Below are 21,677 nucleotides of genomic sequence, written 5' to 3' on the forward strand. Positions count from 1 at the left end.
TTAAGAAAACATTGTATCACAACATTGTAAAATGATTATAAATCAATAAAAAATGTTAAAAAAAAACATTGTAAACCAACTATAGTTCAACAAAAAAAATTTTTATTATAGTTCAAAATACTGTCAAGTTGAAATCATAATCTGTATGTACCATGCTTTGCCAGAAGCTGTATCAGATAAGCATTTAAAAAAAAAAGACCAAACTAATTACTAAGTCATTCAAAGATTATTCCAAGTATTTTCCTTAAAACTAAAAACATAAGTAATAAATTTTTCTTTTATATCCTAATGAATATTTAATTTTAAAATGATAGTTTTCTCAATTTTTTGTTGTGCTAATAATCTGAATGTCAGTAGGTTCAGTATCAACAAGAGAAAGATCTCATGAATCATTCATTTTCAATTTTAAATACAGAATTTTCTCTTAATTCTCCTTACAGTACAGATCCTGTAATCACAGGCGTCCCTGGACAGGATCTCAAATAAGAGCTGGGCCATAAAGCTTGTCACTTTTTTTTTTTAAACACTGACAGTTGCATAATCCTCTCTAGACACACAGGGCACATTTCAATTTATCCCTTTGGCCATAGACTACTGGGAGATTTTTTTATCTTTAAATACATAGAACATTTATAGTTACACAAAATTGTAGAAACTGTTTTTATAGCACTTCTCCCCAATTTAATGTATTACTAACTCATTTTTTTGTTTATCTTATCCCACTAGAATATAAGCTTAATAGAAATATATTTGCTACTGATTGGAGACACCATTATTTACTTAACGGCTTTTCCATTTATTAGTTCTGTTTGCTTTATAAATAAACAGCAGAATTGCTAAATAAATAAAATCACTTCAATACTATAACAACTTATATTTATCACAAAGCTTGTATTCTACTAGGCTAATAGCTACAATTAAAAGTAAGTAAGTAAATGTGTTATATGTCAGGCTGGTCCAATGAAGAAAAATAAATTTGTTGGAAATACAAATGGATGGAAGGAAATAGGGGCTATTTTAGAAGGTGTCGTCAGAAAAGGTAAAGTGAGATTTGGACCAACTGGGGACAGAGTTCTACGGATATTTAGTGAAAGTATTCCAGGCAGAGGGAACAGCAAGAGAAGAGACCCTGAGACGACAGATCAGTGTGGCTAGAGTAGATGAAAGGAAGGGGAGGTGGTAAGAGATGATGTCAGAGAGGGGAGAGGGCAGGTGGAGCTCTGCAGGTCACGGGAAGGACGGAGGTTCTTCCTCTCAATGAGTCAGGGGTCATGTTAGGAAGAGAGAAGTCATGTACTCTGATTATGTTTCAAAAGATGATGTGGCTCTCTTGGGAAGAGTCAACTATAGACAAGTAAGTTGGAAACAGGAAAACCAGTAAGGAGATATTCAATTTTTCAGGCAAGAAATGGCAGTGGATGGGACAGGGTGATTACCAATAGGGGTGAGATTCAGGATATATTTTGATACAATGCTGGCAGGATTTGTTGATAGATTAGGGTTACTATGAGAGAGAGGAAATCAAGGATGGCATCCAACTTTTCCTGTCAGCCACTGGGAGAATGGAAGTAACTTAAATCGGTTTGGTAATGACTACATGTTATGGAATAGCATGGTAACCATTAAAATCCACATTTTCCAACGTCTAATGTCATAAAAATGCTTATGATTTCATGTTAAGAGGAAAAGGCTGGCGATAAACTTGCATAAATGACACAAGTCTACTTTCACTAATATAGAGGCACACAGACACATATTCATAGGGAAAAAGTTCAGCCAGAAAGTCACCAAAATGGTAACAAGATTTTTTTTATATAACAGGGACATGGATAACTTTCATTTTTTTTTTTAATTTTTGCTCTTTTTAAAGTTTTCTAAGATAACACTTACTGCTTTTACAATCAGAAAGAACAATATATATTTTAATGAATAAATTTACCATCCAAGAAGACCCTAAAAGTAATTGGTCATGCTGTTGAAAATTTTATGCATTTTAGTGCCAGATTTTGTTTATGTCCCTATTTATTTTAAATGACAAAGACTCATAACTAAGTTAATTTAGAATAAATGCTTTAGGAAAATTACCACTTTCTGCAGTTTGGAAGAGAAATGGGTCACTAAACACTCCAATGCCAGCACTATTTTCAGCAGCAACCTAGAATAGACCAAAAGAATTACATTCAAGCTTTTTACTCTCTAATTAAACAGAATCTAAAATAATAAAACTTTGATTTGTCCATGAGATACACGATGAAGATACTTTCGCCTCTAATTCCTACAATACTCCCAAAGTGGAAGGCAAACATAGAGCCATTCCATATTTCCATTTCCCTTAAGGGTATATTTGCAACGTAGTTTGAACCAACAGATTTCTCAGATTCCTGATGAGAAATCAATAAGCAAGTTTAATGTCTATTGATAGTAATAACAATTCTTTCTAGTATTTATTAAGCAACTTCTGTGTACCTAGAAATTGACTAAGGATTTATTTATCTCATTTTATTCACATAAAATGTGAAGTATTATTGTAAACATCTTACAGAAGAGAAAACTGGTTGAGAGAGGTCAAGTAGCTTGCCCAAAACCACACAGGAATAAGTGGCTGAACCAGAATTCAGTTGAAGTTGTGTTTACTTCTAAAGATCAATCTCTTTCCACTACATTCACTTTATGTAAGACACCATGATTATTTCTGTAATAAATCTGAGGCCATATATATGGTGTCTGATTTAAGGTTTACAATCTAGATAGGCAAATTACTCAGGAAAACGGTTTTTAAAAATAAGTAGGTGATTTAATCATTTAGATTAAATATTCTAGAATTTGAAAGATGGAAAAAATTTTGACTTGAATAGTCTAGTCAAATACACCAGAATAGGCAGAGAAAGTGTCATAAATGAGAACAAAACTCTTAAGCTTTTCCAAATGCCATAACCTATAGTGAGACAAACTTGGCTTAAATTGCAGCTCTATCCATTTCCAGATGAACAGCTCTGAGCAATTTACTTAATTGTTCTAAGTCCTATTTTCCTTTAAAATGGGAATAATAATGTATCTATGTCATAAGATTGTTCTGAGAACTAAATGAAATAACATATTTTCCCCATATCACGTAAATTTGATATCTACATTTAGAGATATCAAATGCACCATGTCAAATGCCCTTTGGAATTCTGCAATGCCTAACATTTACTTGAACAGAGTAAAGGTCACAAAAATGATTTATAAAGTGTGGGATGAAAACAGAGAATAAGGGCTTCCCAATAGGCCTGAAATAAGAGAATTCAAGGGAATAAAAATTCAAACTCCATAAAAATAGATCTAAGCAGCACTAGGTTGGCTAAATCACCTTTCTATCAGCAACAGCTTCTTATGTCATTAAAATGTAATCTTTATCATCCCAAAGAGCATACCTTCACATGTAAGTTAACCTCAATGTGTGCTTATTGATAGAAAATCTCTGTACTATATAATTTTCAGGGGTCAGTTAGAAAAAGGTTGCCTACTCTTTTTAACTCATGTTTCTGCAGGGAATACAGCTGTCAAATCTTTGATTTTGACCCTGCAGAAGTAAAAGGTTCTTTTTTCCTTTTATCATTTGGGGGACTCCCTGCTCTTGATACATGCTCTCCAGGCCTTATTGTGCTGTATAATTCTGCAAATAGGCATACTTGCAATAAGAACAAAACAGGCAAATATCTTTTATCATGTCTTTCCATCTAGATGGCCATCTCAGTTATGTATGATCACACATTTACACAGTTTTTTCTCTACAGTCAAGACTCAAGTAACATACTGACGGTATATTGAAATTAGGGAGGAATGAAAGGGTACCTGTATTCTTTACTGCCCCTTGGAAACATCACGCATGTCTCTTAACTGTAAACATTTCCATATGGCCTAACTAATTTAAGAATGCTTTTCATATGCTCTTCTTTATTTAATATTTAAGTAAAATGTTCTTAGATTTTGCATATTTAACATTGTAACGGCATTTAAAATTTTTTATAAACATAAAAGACAGCATAAGTGCTCAGGAAATATTTGTTGAATGGAACTTAACTGAATTCATTGTTCTTTGAGAAACTGGTTCCTTAGAAACTTTCAAACCATTATGCGAAATTTCAATGACAGACATGGAAATACAGGAAGATTAAGAGAAAAATAACAAAGCTAACTTTGAGTTTGAGTAAAAAGTAGAACATATGCACTTACAAAGCTTAAATTATTTGATTGAAATTTTTTTTTTAAAAAGTCACTAAACGAATGCTTTTTAAAATAGATAAATTATATAAATACACATAAAAATGAAGAGATTATAACATCTGTTCGGGTTGGAAAAGCCCAGATGGGCAATGAGGCCATGGACTCAGATGATCATCCTTCAGTCACTTGCTACGTTCCGTTCAGCTGCAAAGGCTTGACCTGGCGGGATAAAGTGCTTTCACTTTTAAAATGAATGGAATATTTTAATACTAACTATTTACAAAATAATTACCTTGATTTCGTATGTTGTTCCAGGAGTAAGATTAGTAAGAAGAACTTCCAGACTGTCTGCCTTTGCTCTAACTCGTGTATATGCTGCTTGCATCCATGGACAAACTTCCTTGTATTTCACAACGTAAGATGTAATTCTCCCATTTGGATTAGGCGGTGTATTCCAGGATAGAAGAATCCCAGCAGATCCAACTCTTTCCCCTGCTAGGAAGACTGGAGGCCCTGGTTCTATTTTTCAAAAGAGTCATATTGTTAAAAGGTCAGATAATTGTTGTATTTTCACAATCATATGTAAGAAAAATATTTACAAATTGTAGACTTAAAGTTCCCAAAGACTAATGGTCTCAAAATGTAAGTTTATCCTCCCTAAATAAGAGCTTTGCTACCAGGAGGAAAAAAAAAAGATTAAATGCTTTGGGTGGGGAATACCAAAAACATTCTTTTATAAGAATGTAAAAAATGGAACGCTAATAAATACTACATGCCAAATATACTTTTAGTGCCAAATCATTTTTAAAAGAAACTTACTTGATGGAAGCCTTATACACAAAAACTAAGAAAACAAGAACCAGTGTTACAAACTGAGTAATTCTTCCAGAGCAAGTGTATTGAGTTTATTTTCATAGCTTTGTATTATTTAAATATTCCCAATAACAGTCTCTCTGATCCATTTCACAAACCAGTACAGAGAAATTATCTTTGCTCTTTGAAAGTAACGGAAGATAAAGAACCCGTAGAACACAGGTTCTAAACAGATCACTTTCTTAAAGTTTCCATTTTGCTTTAATCACTAAACTGTTTTCATGCATACAATGCACATATTGCCAGTATAAGTATTTCCATCCAACAGACTTACACTGGCTCCAAATACTTGGTTTAAAAAAGGTCTTTGAAAACATCTACTCACTTGTCACATTCGTGGTAACTGTTCTACTAACAGGTGCGCTGTATGTTGTAGCGGAAACAGAAGAGATGGTTACGTCGTACCTAGTACCTGGAACAGCATTGGAAACATCAACCTAAAACACCAAAAACACATAATTGTGTTAAAATCTTAAAAAGCAAGAGAGTTAAAATAATAAATCCATCACAATAAAAAAACTAAACACTTCACTACACAACTCTGCACTATTTATCACAATACCTTCTAACAGTTAGTTATATCACATAATCATTTACCAAATAACATAAAATAAAAACGTACAAAACATACTGTTATTGAAGACTAAATCAGCATTTCTACCTGTCTTAGTTAATTGTCACAAGAAACAACTACTTAAGTGTCTTAAGAAATCTATAGCCCATTGCTTAGCCCTGGTTTTTTAAGAGTGTGTATAAAATACCTGTGTCTCTGAAGTTCCAATAAAAACTAAGAGAAAAATGATAAGAAAATCCATCATTATCACATTTTTCAGGCAGTGGAATCACACTGATGGCTCTAGAGAGAAATGTTGCCTGCATTAATGATTTAAAGACAGATCCTCCTGGCAAGTGCACAATTAATGAGCCTGGATTACTCAATAGCTCTGCCCTTTCTTTGTTAAACTATTCATGAACTCTTGGATGGCTGGCTGTAGGTTCAAGCTAGACTTAAAAAAAAAAAAAAAAAAAAAGACAGAGAGAGAGACATAGACGTTGCTAAGGTAACAGTCCACCGGTGCTGAAACGTGTACTCATCAATTCAGCATCAGTGTTTTTGTCTTCATCTTATGCTTTTAAAAACTCTCAAAGGAGTAAGTTTTCATGGTGGATGAGTTTCATAAAGAACTTTCCTATTTGGACCACATACAAATACAAGTTGGCTTAGCAAGTATGATAATGAAAACTATACCTGATACTCGCTACCGCCAAGATCTCTGATAGTAACAAAGCCGCTGTCAGGAACAAGATCCACACGAAACCCTTCCACATGGCCGGAGGGTTGGCTCCAGTGCAGAGAAAAGGAATGTGCAGAAACGTTGAAGGCTTTAAGTTTCTCGGGTTTTTCTGGTTCTGACATTGACAAACAGAGGTTTAAAACAGAGTTATTCTCCTAAACCTTCAAAGAAAACATGAAAATCAATAGTCTAAGAGCCAGGTTTCAAAACAACCACATTGTTAGAAAGCATCAAAAGCATCAAATCCTTTAAATTATCTCTAGCCCTATGTAGGTGCTAGGTATGTATATTCTTAACAGTATCTAGTTTTCAAGTTTATTATCAGTACATCAGCTTAGGTATCTGTAACTGGGGTATTCCTTACCTACTAAAATCTGTTGGTTGACCAGATTGTTTTTTAAAGCTTATTCTCTAATTGAAAAATTGAATCATTTTAAAGACAAGTACAAACTTTTTACCCAATTACCTGGATATTTATCGAAGAGAAGATAATTAGAAAAAAATACTAAAAGCTGCCAAAATGTTTAAAGGAGGGGCATTTCTGATGAATATTTAGTTCAGTGTTCCTTTAAAAGAAAAGTTTCCATATAGGAAATGAAAAAAGATAGTTTTTAAACAGTAAGTAGTCATTGTCCTAGCCACTTCAATTATAGTTTTCTACCTTTGTTTCCACTGTTTCCAAAGTTTTGTTTATGCTGCCTGTACCTACTTGAAGGGAGTTTTCTACATAAAGTTCTTTGGATTGGTTGCCAATGAGTCAGGTTTGCACTCTGCTTATCTTTAGTGCAAATTCCAGAAAAACAATATAAGGGGAGGGAAAGAGATTATGAAGCCAAGCATGTGAAAAACATGCTGATAACAGATCCAATCTAACACTATTTCCAAAAGACAGGAGTCTAGAATTAATCATTGAACTCCATTTATAATTATAAACACCTCCCCCAGAGATGATTTGAAAATGAATATATAAAAAACAAAATGTACATTTCCTAATGAAACTGATAGGACACATTGCATAAAACAGATAACAGGTCAATTTCTTAGTATATTTTTGGCAGAGGAGGGATATACTTTTAGAATTTTTTTAAATCTCCTTTGAAAAGGTCCTTGAATGGTTGTAACTGTCTCCCTAGTGCCCAAAGCTAATATTGATCAATTGATTTCCACCATAACATCCTCAAAGACATTCTCTAGGCATCATCTCCAAGCTGTCCATGTCGTGAGCACTACAGTTTTACAACTCTTTAGAAACACTGCAAACCTAAGGTGAAAGATCAGAGAAATGCCCAGTCTGTGACAGGCAGACCTACTTTGTTGTGCACAGCTGCTGGGATCTTTTTTCTCATGACTCCGTGCACAGACCTATGGCCTCTGTATTCCCAAGCTTGAGAGAAAAGAGCTTGATTTCCTCACCAGCCCATGTTAAAATGGACAAAAGTCTAACATGACAAAAGTCCAACCACTACTCACACTTACTGATTTAAGTGAGGGCAAATACTGTTTCATCAAGTGTCCTAGACATTCATGAAGTCTTAGGCAAGAAACTGGAAAACAGCTGGAATGAGACTTAGGAAGAAAAATGAAGACAGAAGTGTCTCACGGAGATGGCAGTGAGACAGGATGCAATTTCCTGGACTGTGGTTTAAGATTACATGCTGAAGAACTCTTGGCCAAGGATGAAATGCATCTCACCAAGAGGAGGAAGAATATATTTGTCTGAAAATTTGCCAATCTGATAAAAAGGGAAGGCCTGGGAACTTCAGGACAATTTGGTAAAGACCTTTCTAAGCAACGTGGATAAAAGCCCTGGAAAACGACAGAATTTAAAGTGATTGAGAAAAACCAGCCTGGGTTGTAGGATCACTTAAGAAAGGAGAGCAATCTGATGATCATGTAGGCCACAATAAAGATTTTAGATTTTTTCCCCATAAATTCAATGGAAAACATTGAAAAATTTTAAGCAGAAAAACAACCTTTGTTTTTTTTGTTTTTAAGATTACTCTGGAATGCTATATAGGAATCGGAGACTGGCAAAAATGGCAGTGCAAGGCCAGTTAGTAGGATACTGTGAGCAGAGAAGAGGGAGGTTTGCCCTCAGTTTTTCTGAGGTAAGAGAGATGAAGTAATGCTTAAGTCATTCGGAAAATTCAATTATATGTTTGTATATAGTGCATTATATACAATAGCCAAATCATGGTAGCAACCAAAATGTCCATTGACAGATGACTGGATAAAGAAGATGTGGTATAAGAAAGTAAAACAGTGATTTTAGGGGATGGGAGAGGGGAAATGAGGAACTGTTTCATGGCTATCATGTTTGTTTCACAAGATGAAAAAGTTTTGAAGACAGGTTGCACAATAGTGTTAAAATACTTAACAGTACTGAACAATACACTTAAAATTGTTAAGATGGTGAATTTTATGTTATGTGTATTTTATGTGATAGTATTTTGTACTATCAGAGAAAATAATTAAATAGCTACCATTTATTAACTACCACCTTAAAAAAATTAAAAGATGTGGTATATGTACAATGGAATACTACTGGGTCATAAAAAAGATTGAAATAATGCCATTTACAACAACATCATTTCACATATAATCAATATAGAACTGTTAATGAGCCAGTCACTTTTTTTCATACTAAGTCTTTGGAATCCCTTGTGTCTGCCACACTTAGAGCACATCTGAATGTGGACTAGTCCCATGCCAAGGTTCAAGAGTCACTAACGTAGTTGCTAATCATAACATACTGAACAGTGCAGCTTTAAAGCTAATCTCTCAACTTTTCCCCTTGGTATCTCAGAAAATTTATTTCAGCTGCATCTTGAGAAACTGAGGAAAAAACAGAAGTCTGATCCCATGATCAGTGTCTATACAGAAAACAAGCTCAGAAGAGTTAAGAAGGCCTCACATACAGAGTTCTCATGAAATCTATGCTCAATTCACCTTTGAGACAGAGAGTAAGAGGAGATTCAAAATGGACGAGAAAGCTTCTGACAGAGCTCTTCAGGAGATTCTGATCCTTAAAGGCGTGTACACAAAATGAGACCAAAATGTTACATCTCATAATATCCACAGAAGAGTCACAGCACTAAGGAAAGAAACACCCACAGGGACAGATATTTTAAAACAAAATATGAAGACTTCAAAATTTTCATTACCATTATTATTTTTATTTATACTGCCTAGGTACTAATACTGTGTATGATAAGCTTTCAATATCACATTTAAATCTTTCCATGATTAATCACAAGTTGGGCATAATATATGCTCTGACCGATGAGATACAAGACAGGCAGAACAGTAAGTAACTCCTAATCGAGTTTCCAGCACGCTACACTCTGTGCTACACATTTTCACTCATTTTATGTATAACACCTGTAACAAATCATAAGGAATACTATTATTATGATTTAAAAATTGGACAACTGAGAAACGAAGAATTTCGTTAACTTTGCCAAGGTCTCAAAGCTAATACGTGAGTGGGGAAGCTAGGATTTAGACCCAGGAGCAGTAGCTTCAGAGCTCAAGTTTCAATCACCCTGATAACTGCACCCCCTGACCTTCACAAAGTGGCTTATAAATAGTAGCAGATCAAAAGTCCTACATGAATTAGCATTTAAAAGAGAATTAAGGCATTAAATAGTATGATCTGTAATTTTTCCTTCAAGTCTAGGATTGTTAGTTGAAGTGACCTCCCATTTAATCTTAAGGGACTCCTAAATATGTCCTATGTCAAGGCAACATGTATTTATTGAGTGCCTATAGCGTCCTCATAGTTTGGAAATGGGCTAGGTATAAATTATAAATAAAATAAACATCCTCTAATAAGTCAGCATCATATTGGGTATCACAAAAGTCAAAAAAATCAAATTTTTAGTACAGGCACTGGTCACAGGCCCTATAACTGGATAACTGGATTCAAACCCTAGCTTTGCTACATCAATTAAAAATGTAGGCGAAAACCTTTAGCCTCTCTGTACCACTCGGGCCTCATCAAGATGAGGACAATAATACTCCTACCTCTCACACTGTTGTAGAAATAAGTTAAGTTAATATACGTGAAGTGCTGAGAGGAGTGGTGTGAGCCTAGCAGGAGCTCAGTAAACATAAGCTGTGATTACCAGCTATTGTTATTTCTGCCGTCTTTCTCTAGTAAAATCATGACATCCCCTCTTTTTCCCTTCTTAGCTTTAGCTCCCTCCTCATATCTACTCAGTGCTCTGCCCAGAATTGTTCTACTGCCACTGCTCTCTCCTCAGCAAAAAGTAGGGCAGTAATACCTTTCTGCTCCAGAGATGTCCACCAGGAAACCTAGGTTATCATTCTTTCCCATTTGCTCCCATCAGCTCACCTCCCAAATCACTGCTCTCCTCTCCCAGGGACTTCCATGACCCACCTATAATCTCTCAAAATCATCGCCTAAACCACACGATCCAACTAGAACATCAAGTTCCTACAATTTCATAAAGTGCTCTCTTCTGTCATTAAAATAACCACTGATACTCATTATCTTCCATGAAACTTTCCTGATATTGGCATGACCTTGCTCATTTTTCCCTCCGACCAAATTCTAAGTGAGCAAATCCTGTCCCTCATACTAATCACGCTCTCTCCTTGACGGGTGCATAGTATGACGGGTGTCATATTTTCCCTCAACCTTTGCTCAGTGGGCTCTTTGATCTTTCCATCCAGCTACGCAAGATCAGTGCTTACCACAGACGCATTCTGATCTTGCCAACTTCTGGACTTCTGGGGATTTTTAGAGAAAAATTTGATTGTCACAATTAAGAGGATCCTACTGGTATCTAGTGGGCAGAGGTCAGGGATGCTGCTAAACACCCTAAAATGTACAGAACAGATTCCCACAAGAGAGAACCACCCAGCCCAAAATGTCAACAGCACTAAGGTTAAGAAACCTTGCCACAGACCAAATCCTCTCCTACGGGTCCAGTTTTAATGCACTTAATTGTATAGTTTACTTATTGTACAACCCTGGGGGGGAAAAGACATTTAATACACCGTTTAACAGATACGTTTTTTAAGAAATGGCAGATGTATTATATACATATATATAATACAAAAATAAACAAAGTGTAATAGAGTATTTAAGATCCATGGCATGATAAATTTGTGTTGTTTTAAGCCACAAAACTTGTGGCAGTTTGTTACAGCACCAATTAGAAACTAATGCAGTGTGCGACACCCACACAACAAATGTTCGTAGCCTGAGTTATTTTATGTCTGCCTTGGGTTGTCTAATTCAGAGCCTGAAAGATCATTTAAGGGTAATCTCATTAGCTATTACTGTCTTCTTCTTCTTCTGTTCTGAAAAATTTTGAAGATTCATAGGTCTCACAGCTTCACTTGGATGTAAAAATGATGCTTTCAATTATTCAGAATAGGATTTCATTCTTTTCTCATATAAAAACAACAAAATCTTGCCATGTTGAATTGCTTACTGTTCCACAAATACACCATATTCATTGACGTCTCCATAATTTTGCACAGACTGTTCCCTCTCTCTGTGAGTCCTCCTTTCAACACACCCCATGTGCTCTCTAGTCTGATGAGGAAGCACCCTAACCTTTTGCAGACATTCCCAGCCTCAGAGAGCCTTCTCCATTCATTCTACGGAGGTCATCACTCCCCTGTCTGTGCAATCACAGTAAGATTGAACATACTTCCGTTGCTTCACCTATTAATCTGACTTAGGCTGTATCTATTTCCATGCTTGCATCCTTTACTACTCTCCTCACATCCTAAATTATGCTTTTTCATGTGCATAGCACAGCTGGTCATCAAAACAAAGAGCAAGTTTTGAGGAGAATGGGTGATCCCCAAATTGACCATTTAATTCCACCAGCTGGACCACTAATTTGATATGAAACTATGTATAGTATTAACTACATTTATTGAGCACTGACTATGTGCGAGATAATTTGTTATCCAATTTATAACATACAGTTTCTCAAAAATCCTCAGAATAACTCCAGTGAAAGGAGTTATTTTTACCCTCTGAAATATTCTATAGACTGTATGTTTTCAAATTTCAAAAAAAAGGTATTGAAATTTTATCTCAAGCAGTACAACATGCAAATCAAATGTGAATTTTTTAATATCAAAAAGAATTTGCATACCTGCAGTGACTCTGATAAACGTGCCAGATCCTTCAATATCACCTCTCACTCTGTGTACTGTGATGTTATACACTCCGCCAGGAGTGAGCTCTGTCACTGCGTGCTCAGTCATCAGCCCCCAAATAAGATACTCTTTTGCAAATGTTCTGTTTGATATACAAATCTTGTAATGAGTGAAGTTGGTCTCTGTTGGATTCCACATTAAATTTGCTGAAGAAGTATTCACAGCTTTCAAGGTTAAGCCACATATCCTAGATGGCGCTATTGAAAAGGTAAATATATGTAAATAAAAACTGCATACATGTACGTAAAAATAAAGCAGACGTGATAATACAAACATCTATGTAACAATACTTGAATGTATTCATACATAATGTCTTACATGGTCAGCTCTGCAGAGAGAGAAACAGGTTCTTATTTATATGAGTTTTACTTGAAATGGCACATTACCATCCTCCTTAGTTCCCAAATATCTTTCCTTAATCAATCATAAGCCACTTCCAATAGTCATTCCTTTAGAATTGTGCCTCCTGAGTGCTCGTAACCAAAGGTACCCTTATAGGATACAATTACAGGTTAGCCACCACCTAGCAGAGTTGCACGTTGGATGAAGATGAAACAGAGAGGGTGTGAGGGCCAGAAGTAAGGGCACTTTCAAGTGTGGTTCTTCTGGTTACATCAAAGTTTTCTGCATTCCTGTATCACTGGATTTTTAATCCACTCATCAGTGAAAGTAACGTAGTTTCTTATACTGTCATGTGGTCTCCACTGAGACAGGATCCTGTAAACCTTATAAACTTTCACAAGAACTGCTGGTAGCAAGTACTATTACTCCACCCCATTCAAAAACATGAAACTGATTTACAATGAATTTACAAACATCAGGGAAGGAAAAATAGAAATTCTCTACTTTTCTGCTTATCAAACCCTTATGCAATAGAAACTGAATTGTCTTTATATCATTATGGCATATTATATAACATGTATGGTGTATATATACATATATTCCATATATTTGACATATATGATATATATACATACATATGTTCGCTTCAGATTATTTTAAAAAATCTCTATGTAGTGCCAATACATTTAGACAAAGACTTTTTTAAGTTCACATATTTCTTGGGACTTCTCATAAACATAATCTGCTGATCATCATTCCTTAATTATCAGATTTTAAGTTTTAAAACAGCTTTAATTATGCTGGGCCAAAATACTGTCAATTCTTAGAAAACTATAAAGCAAAGGTTCTATTTATGGTATTTTCTTACTTGTAGCCACTTCTTCCATCACAGATACGCTGTAATCTTTGCCTCTAACTGTCTTCACCTGGAACAGGTAGTCCATCCCTGGAGTCAAATTCTGTACTTTGGCTTTGTTGCCATAAACAATCATTTTAAAAAGCTTTTCCTTTCTAGATGTCATGCAGTAGGATATCTAGAGAAAGAAGAGACAAATTTATGTTTTTCATGATTTTAAAAGGATTTATTTGTCACGAACTCCATCCTAGTCACATTCACATCAATTAATACTGCAAGGTAAGGGCTGTAATCCTTTCTATCTTCACCAAGGAGTAATCTGAAGCTAGTTGAAGGCTGAATGACTTGGTGAAGTTCACATAGTCGTAAGTACAGTGGACTGATTTAGAAGTTTACTCATTAAAAGACCAACAGCTTCCAAGTATTTTTAAATTTCATATATATATGATTTGTGTATATGCATATAATACTTATGAGTGGGATTTCACCTGTTGGCCACCTCAAAACAAAAACCGTTTTGTAAATGACACACATGCTCACTCTCCCAACTGCATGTAAGCAGAAGACTAGAGGAGGTAAGAGAAGGTATCACTGAAGTCGCAGGTCCCTGACCTCCGGGGGAACGCCATAGCTTTTTCCTGGCTTCCTAAGGGATGGGAAAGAGGGTGCTTCTGCCCACACTCCACATTCCAGCTAAATGAGGAGGATGCCTGCTGGAGTGAATGACACATTGCAGACGGAAGGTAATAGGCAACCAACTTCCCGTTCATGAGCCTGCTTGGTCAGAGAAGGAGCTGTGGAGCAATCTGGACATCCACCTTTGCTTGCCCTGACAGATGCCAGCGTCGTCCACGGGTCAAGTATGACCACAGAGAGTCATCAGGCTTGAACCATTTCACTAGTACCCCACCCGAGAAGGCTGGCTGCTCCGCAAACAGATACTAGCAGCAAAAATATAATGGGATATAACACCAGAAGGAAGAGATGAGAGGAGCTGGAAAAGACTGAGCTAGAGCTAAGTCTGTCACGTCAGGGAAGTGGGTAGTGGGGATCACCCCAGGCCCTTCCAGAGAACTCACACGGGTGCCTCAGGAGAGAGCCGGGAGTTGGAAGACTGTTAAAGAGATGTCACTGGAAGTCAGTCAGTATTAGTCAGGGGAGTAGGAAAAACCAGCAAGAGAGAAAACAACAAAAATCAAGACCTAGAATAGAGAAGGCACTCCCAATTTTTTGTTGAATGAATGAACGATAAATGTCATGTCACATTCCATGCCAGCTCATCTCTTGTTATAACCATCTTTTATCATAACCAATTATTCATTAAAGCTTTGAGAACTGGCACTGACTTTAGAAATTTTCAGTGGATTGATTTGACAGTTCCAATACCTTGGGGATTTTTTAACTCATCCAAACCTACTTATAACAGTCTTTACTCTTCTTTACTCCAGGTTTCATGTTATAAAAGAAACAGAAAGATACATCTAAATGGAAGTAGTCATTAATTTTATAAGTAATTTCAATGTTATGATGCTTTTAAAAAACAACTGTTATGCGGTAGGAGTCAGAGAAACAAATTTCCTGGGCAGATGTGTTTATCACTGTCTTGTGGGAAGAGTGTTTTGTTACTGAAGGAAGATAATCATGAGGTCTAGAAGCATATCATTGCTTTTTGATTTATAAGGTGTCACTGACAATTACTTTGCTTGTCTGGCATATAGGAAGATAAGAAGAGTGAACAGGCTTCTGAGAACTTCTGGTATGAAAAAGGATGGTAGGAGAAAGTACCACATAGCAGAGGAAGAATATGATCTTAACGGGATGCTCAATTCAGACATACAAAGAATCATATTAGAGCATTAAGGAAAAGTTAAAAGAAAAAGAAATTGACTGAGGAGACCTCATGACAAAACTATGTAAATTTTTTAAATGAATTTGTAAAATAGAGGTTGGTTGGTTTGTTTCCCCAAATATGTGGACTACATATGTCTAGTAGAAACCACGTTAAGAAAACCTAATTTGTGCTTCACTTCTATGTTTAAAGCATATTTTGAAGACCTGGGATGATTAATTTTAAATGATTAGGAAAATGATCTCAGTTATGCAAGTACACTTTGCTAAGCAACCAGGATACTGTTGCTCAATTCATTAAAATTTAACAAATAATCTCACTAGTTGAGAAAGACTAGAATAACCATTAGTGATATAATATAGTTAATAAAATAATTTGAATCTTAACACAATTTCTTAAAATAAATTTCCCTTAATAATATATAATTTACAGTCTCTGAAAAAAAAAGTAAAAAGCGATTCTAGGGATATATATTTTATCTGACAACAAACAATTTTATTCCCTCAGTTAACCCCAAGGAAAGCTCATTCTTTCAGGAATTTGCCTTGAAATATGCGAATTAGGACAAAGAGCTTAGGGTAAAAAATGTGAATCTTTTACAATTAATATTATAAATGCTTAGAATTTCTTCTAAGGAATACCTACACTCAATACAGGAATGAATTAAATCATTCTAGAAAGGATAGTTTTTCATGAATGATTTATTAATCAGGATGCCCCTATCACTGAATGACACTTACAAATGACAAACAGAATGCTCCCTCCTGACTTTGTGAACTTGCTTGTACAGAGTATCCTCTCCTCTTTTCCATGAGTCTGAATCCTACCTGTTCCTGAAACTTCATCTCAAGTTCCACCCTTTCCTGGTAACTATATTCAGTATTGACCTCCTCCCACCATAATCACCCCGATCATATATGGAAACACTGCTATGTAAATTTCTATTTATTCATCAAATATTTATCGATCACCTATTGCAGGGAAAGCATTATCTTAGGTACTAGGTATTTTGAGGTAAACAAGACAGAAAAGGCTTCTGATTGTGGGGAAGTCACATCCTAATGGTGACACCTAACAACCAACCAACTCAATAAATAAATGAATGAATTCAGCTATATCTCAGAGTGAACACAGTGGTTTTATTTAGATTAGATAATCAAGGAAGGAGATGAGAATATAAAACAAACAATGTGGCTTACCACCTAGCTCTATCAGGATTAAGTCATTAGCCACTGCAGTCCCTGAGCAGCAGTGCACCCTGAGAGGAATTCAGGATGTCCAACAGAATGAGGGACTCTGTTTCGGAAGAACAGGCCCTTAGAAAGTTAGATGTATGACTCAGGAAGAATTTTAATGAACCCAGAGTCTTGCATTTTCCCGTACATAGAAAAGCACTGAAATCATTAACTGATATATCTGTGTCTTGTGACTAACAATTACCTTTTACTGAGATGTGATGCTTGACTGCATGTATTTCCTACCCCAAAATCATATATGCATTGGCTTCTCCCCTACCTCTGCAGGGCAGTTCCCTCAGAGCTACTGAGAGGCTGTTTCCTAGCCTGAATAAACTGGAACTCAAAGCTCTTACACTACACTTTTCTTTTAGTCTACAAGATGAAACTGTAACTGAGAACCCAAGGATAGGAAAAAGCCAACCAAAACTGGAGGTAAAATATTCAGGAAAAATGAATGTCAAGCACAAAAACCTTGCAATAGGGATGTGCCTGGCCCACTAGAGGAACAGCAAGAGACCCCAATAGGGTTGCAACATAGTTACACAGCAGGCAGTGTAATTAGATGAAGGTCCAATTAGGTGAGGTTTTGGAGACCATGGCGAGGAGTTTAATGGACAAGTTTCTAGAAACATACAGCCCACCAAGACTGAATCGGTAAGAAATAGACCACTTGAACAGACCAATCACTAGAAATAAAATAGAATTAGCAATAAAAAAAATCTCCCTACAAACAAAATTCCAGGACCAGATGGCTTCACTGGGGAATTCTACCAAACATACAAAGAACTCCTACTAGTCCTTTTCAAACTCTTCCAAAAGACTGAAAAGGAGGGAACACTCCCAAACTCATTCTATGAAGCCACCATCACCCTGATACCAAAACCAGACAAAGACACTACCAAAAAAGAAAATTTCAGGCCAATGTCACTGATGAACATAGATGCAAAAATCCTCAACAAAATATTAGCAAATAGAATCCAACAGCACGTACAAAAGATCACACACATGATCAAGTTGGATTCATCCCAGGGACACAGGATGGTTGAACATACGCAAATCAATGTGATACAGGATGTCAACGAAAGAAAGGACAAAAATCATATGATCATCTCAATAAATGCAGAAAAAGCATTTGATAAAAATTCAACACCCAAATGGGTACAGAGGGAACATATCTCAACATAATAAAAGCTATTTAAGACAAACCCATAGCCAACATAATACTCAACATTAAAAAACTGATAGCCTTCCTGCGAAAATCTGGAACAAGACAAGGATGCCCACTCTCACCATGTCTATTCAACATTGTCTTAGAAGTCCTAGTCACAATCAGGTAAGAAAAAGAAAGAAAGGGATCCAAATTGGAAGAGAAGAAGTAAAATTGTCACTATATGTGGATGGCATGATACTGTATATAGAAAACCCTAAAAGCCCCACACAAAACTAGAGCTAATAAGCCAGTTGGAAGGAGAGTTCTAAAAAAGTGGACCCATCAGTACTTCTATGCCTAGAGAGCGCTCCACCAGATCCCTGCCCCCCAGCTGCTTGTCAAGCTGCCACCCATGCACTGGGACTCAGAGTGCGTAGCGTGTGAACATGCCCTTCAAGAGCAGTCTCAGTATCGCACAGCTCTCCGGCTCTCCCAGACAGAAGCCCTGCTGTTCTTCACAACCAGGTGTTACGATGGCTCTTCTTCCCAGTGCAGGTTCCCTCGAGCTCGGACCCTCCATTCTGGGGGGCCCTCTGTGGTTGTGATGGCCCTCCCACTGGAGGGTCACCACAGTGGGGGTGTGGGTTCTCACTAGACTGCATCTCTGTCCCTCTTACCCAATTCAATGTGGCCTTGTCTTTACATCCTCTGTTATAGAAAATCTGTTCTGCTAGTCCTGGGGTCACTCCAGAGACAGTTATTCTATATGTAGTAGTAGTTTTTGTGTGTCTATGGGAGGAGGTGAGCTCAGGATCTCCCTAGTCTCCTACCTGGATCAAGACTTTCTATAGTCTCCCTACTTTAAAACCTGCTAATTAGCAAACCTAATTCTGTCTGCCATCCCAGTTCCTCTTTGCTGGAGAACAGAACATATTTCAAGTTCTGTGAATTAGGTTGTGGATCTTCGAAAGGCCATTATTCTGTCCACTATGTCCCCCTTTGTCTTCAGTACCAGGTACTATAAATAAATGTGGATTCTTTTTATGTCCATCACATAATGACTATTATCTTGTTTCTCTCATGAACCATAATTATTAAGAAATTCATACTTGAATATAACCTGCAGATGTACTAACTAGTTCATTTCACATGTCTGGTAATTTTATTGCCCTGGCTCCTTTTTAGGCTGTATGAATTCTATAAATTATTAAATTTTATATTACTTTTTGTTTACAAGAAACATCTTCTGTTGTAGCTGCTCAAATTCTCAGGATTCTATAAGTGCTACCCCCCACGGACCTGTGGCCACCACTTTCACAGGACATGGGACCTACAACCACAGTTAATGAGAACGTGACTGAGTGTCTACAATTCCGAATAATCACAGTCCTTTCCTTGGGAATTCAGGGAGCATCTGTCTCTCTCTGTAACTGATAACGTACCATATGTGCTTGGAAGTTATCTATGGCATTCTTCCACTCACCACATGGATTGCTTAGCAGAGAAAGCAGGGCATCGGGAAAAATAAATAAATAAGAAAAAATAAACTAAGGCTGATGAGCAGAAAGAAGTAGACAGACAGACAGAAACTGACCCCTGAAGCCTCATTGGCTTTACACATCTGATCCCAGTTCTTCCCAACACCCAGTTATATTCTTTACCTCTGTCTCCATGAGGTACTCTGTTATTAATATGACTTTTTTTATTTCTGAAACCATTTCAAGTTGTTTTCTATTATTTACAATTAAAATTCCTATGTTCTACCACTATGAAAGTATAGAAAACTTGTTTGCCCCCACAGAATGCAAAGCACGAGTGCTAACCCCAGAAGCTTCCTCTCTGCAAACTGTCCTACAGGATCTAGATTGTTTATAATGTGTCCTCACGTGATGCCAGGCTGTATTATTCACAACAAAGAGCAGCAATGAAAATGACACAGTTGAAAAGTGGCTCCTCTACATCTTCCTCTCTTGCCCTCTGGGCTGCGATTCTCCACTCTTATTAAACCTGTAGGCTGGAGCTGACGCATCACCTGTGGCACGCAACCTGGCTTCTGGAATCTGTTGCGGTCAGTGCTGTCACAGAAGCATTATCCTCCAGCGCCATCATTCCTTTATTCACCTTTTTGCACTATACATGCCCATGTCTATCGCCACTGAAAATCTTAAAACCCATTTAAAGTCAAGTACCAGCTTTTACTCAAAGTTGAACACCTCCCATGCAACTTTGTACTTTTAAAGCAATAAATAAGAAAATTACATTGGAGGAAAAATCTTACATTAAAGGAGTGGTGCTTTGATTTCTGAACCTCTTAATGTAAAATGAAGGACAAAAAGGAGTGAAATAAAGGCCTCAATCAACACCCAGGTTGCATGACAGCAGCTTTACCTGAAACTTTTCAAAGCCTCCTTGTGGGAGTTTCCAAGACAAATATATTGTGCTTTCTTCCTGTCCCAAAACCAGCAAATCTGAGGGTGGGTCTGGATCTAGGGCAATGAAATAAGACATGGGAATGATATTGCTGGAAAAAAAACCAAAACATTTCTATCATCACATTTATCTATACTGGACTGTAACCTTGATGGTCATACTGTGGAAGAGAAGGGACACGTAGGTTTTTCTAGTCAGTTTTAGCTCTGTGTGGTCCTGTGCAAGCTATTTACCCTGCATCTCAGTCTCCTCATCTCTACAATGGAGGGGGGGAAGAATGTTCTAGAAAGCCTTTTTCCACAGTAAAATTATAGAAAGTATGAATTTTCATATTTATTTTTCTCATAGCAGAATTCAGTGTGAAGTTACAAGTAAAATTTTAACTTACAATCTTATGCTAGATATATCTTAAGAGATATATCTACGCTTTTCCTTAAATTCCCAAACTCCTTTTCCCTTTAAACATTTTATCTGAGAAGTTTCTAGAAATTTATTTTTCAAATCAGTAGCACGTATCTAATTCTAATTTATATTTCAAATTGAAATGTTACATTGCTTTCCTTAGTTGGAAGAAATGTAATATTAAAATTTTATTGGAATATTTCTAAAATTCAAATTTTGCATGAGATATTTTTGTCCTTATTTATATATTAAGTTTATTCGATTCAACCCAGTTGTAGATTTAAACCTGTGTCACTGATCCACAATCCTTTTTATTCTATTTTTCTGTGATGTATATTTGCTTCCAACTGGAATTCATTTATTATTCCCACATATTCCCAGAATATATTTTAGCTTTCTCTTATATATTTATTAATATTCCATCTACTTCCAAATAAATTTGAGGTGGCTTGCAAAGAAAAAGAGGTACAAAAAGACCAAAAATTATTAATACGTGGCAGACAACAAAAGTCAGATTGTAAAGTGGGATGGGTGGAGAAAAAGTCACATTTGGAAAACAGTCAAAACAATAACCTTTCAAAATATAGACAGCATTATTAAACCCAGATAGAAATAAGCTTGAGGTCCAAATAGAACAATAATTTGTACAAAGTCACAGAGACAAGAACTAGTAGAGCCAGTCCTTCCTATAACGTAGTGGCCTTTCATTAAAGCAGAGTGGTTACAATGACAGAATTTGTTGTCAGGGAAATATGGGTTCATCTCTGTCATCTTGTACAAGCTACTGAAATTGTCAAAGCTTCAGTTTCCTCATTTGTTAAAAAATGCA

General features: G+C 36.4%; 1 protein-coding gene across 5 annotated transcripts in view; it reads right to left on the reverse strand.

Moving 5' to 3' along the window:
- Nucleotides 1-21,677, reverse strand: part of PTPRQ (protein tyrosine phosphatase receptor type Q) — a 220,239-nt gene that overhangs the window by 173,017 nt on the left and 25,545 nt on the right. For all 5 annotated transcript variants that reach the window (XR_012510803.1, XM_045519424.2, XM_074375351.1 and 2 more), the window contains exons 16-22: nucleotides 20,405-20,502; nucleotides 13,792-13,957; nucleotides 12,518-12,778; nucleotides 6,329-6,489; nucleotides 5,405-5,516; nucleotides 4,499-4,725; nucleotides 2,086-2,155 (exon numbers count right to left, since the gene is read on the reverse strand). Coding sequence is in view for 4 of the 5 variants with exons in the window: in XM_045519424.2 (XP_045375380.2) it covers nucleotides 2,086-2,155; nucleotides 4,499-4,725; nucleotides 5,405-5,516; nucleotides 6,329-6,489; nucleotides 12,518-12,778; nucleotides 13,792-13,957; nucleotides 20,405-20,502 (1,095 nt within the window). In the remaining variant the exon portion in view is untranslated. The remainder of the gene's footprint in view (nucleotides 1-2,085; nucleotides 2,156-4,498; nucleotides 4,726-5,404; nucleotides 5,517-6,328; nucleotides 6,490-12,517; nucleotides 12,779-13,791; nucleotides 13,958-20,404; nucleotides 20,503-21,677) is intronic.

Source organism: Camelus bactrianus, chromosome 12 (assembly GCF_048773025.1).
Source record: "Camelus bactrianus isolate YW-2024 breed Bactrian camel chromosome 12, ASM4877302v1, whole genome shotgun sequence".
Classification (NCBI taxonomy): Eukaryota; Metazoa; Chordata; class Mammalia; order Artiodactyla; family Camelidae; genus Camelus; species Camelus bactrianus.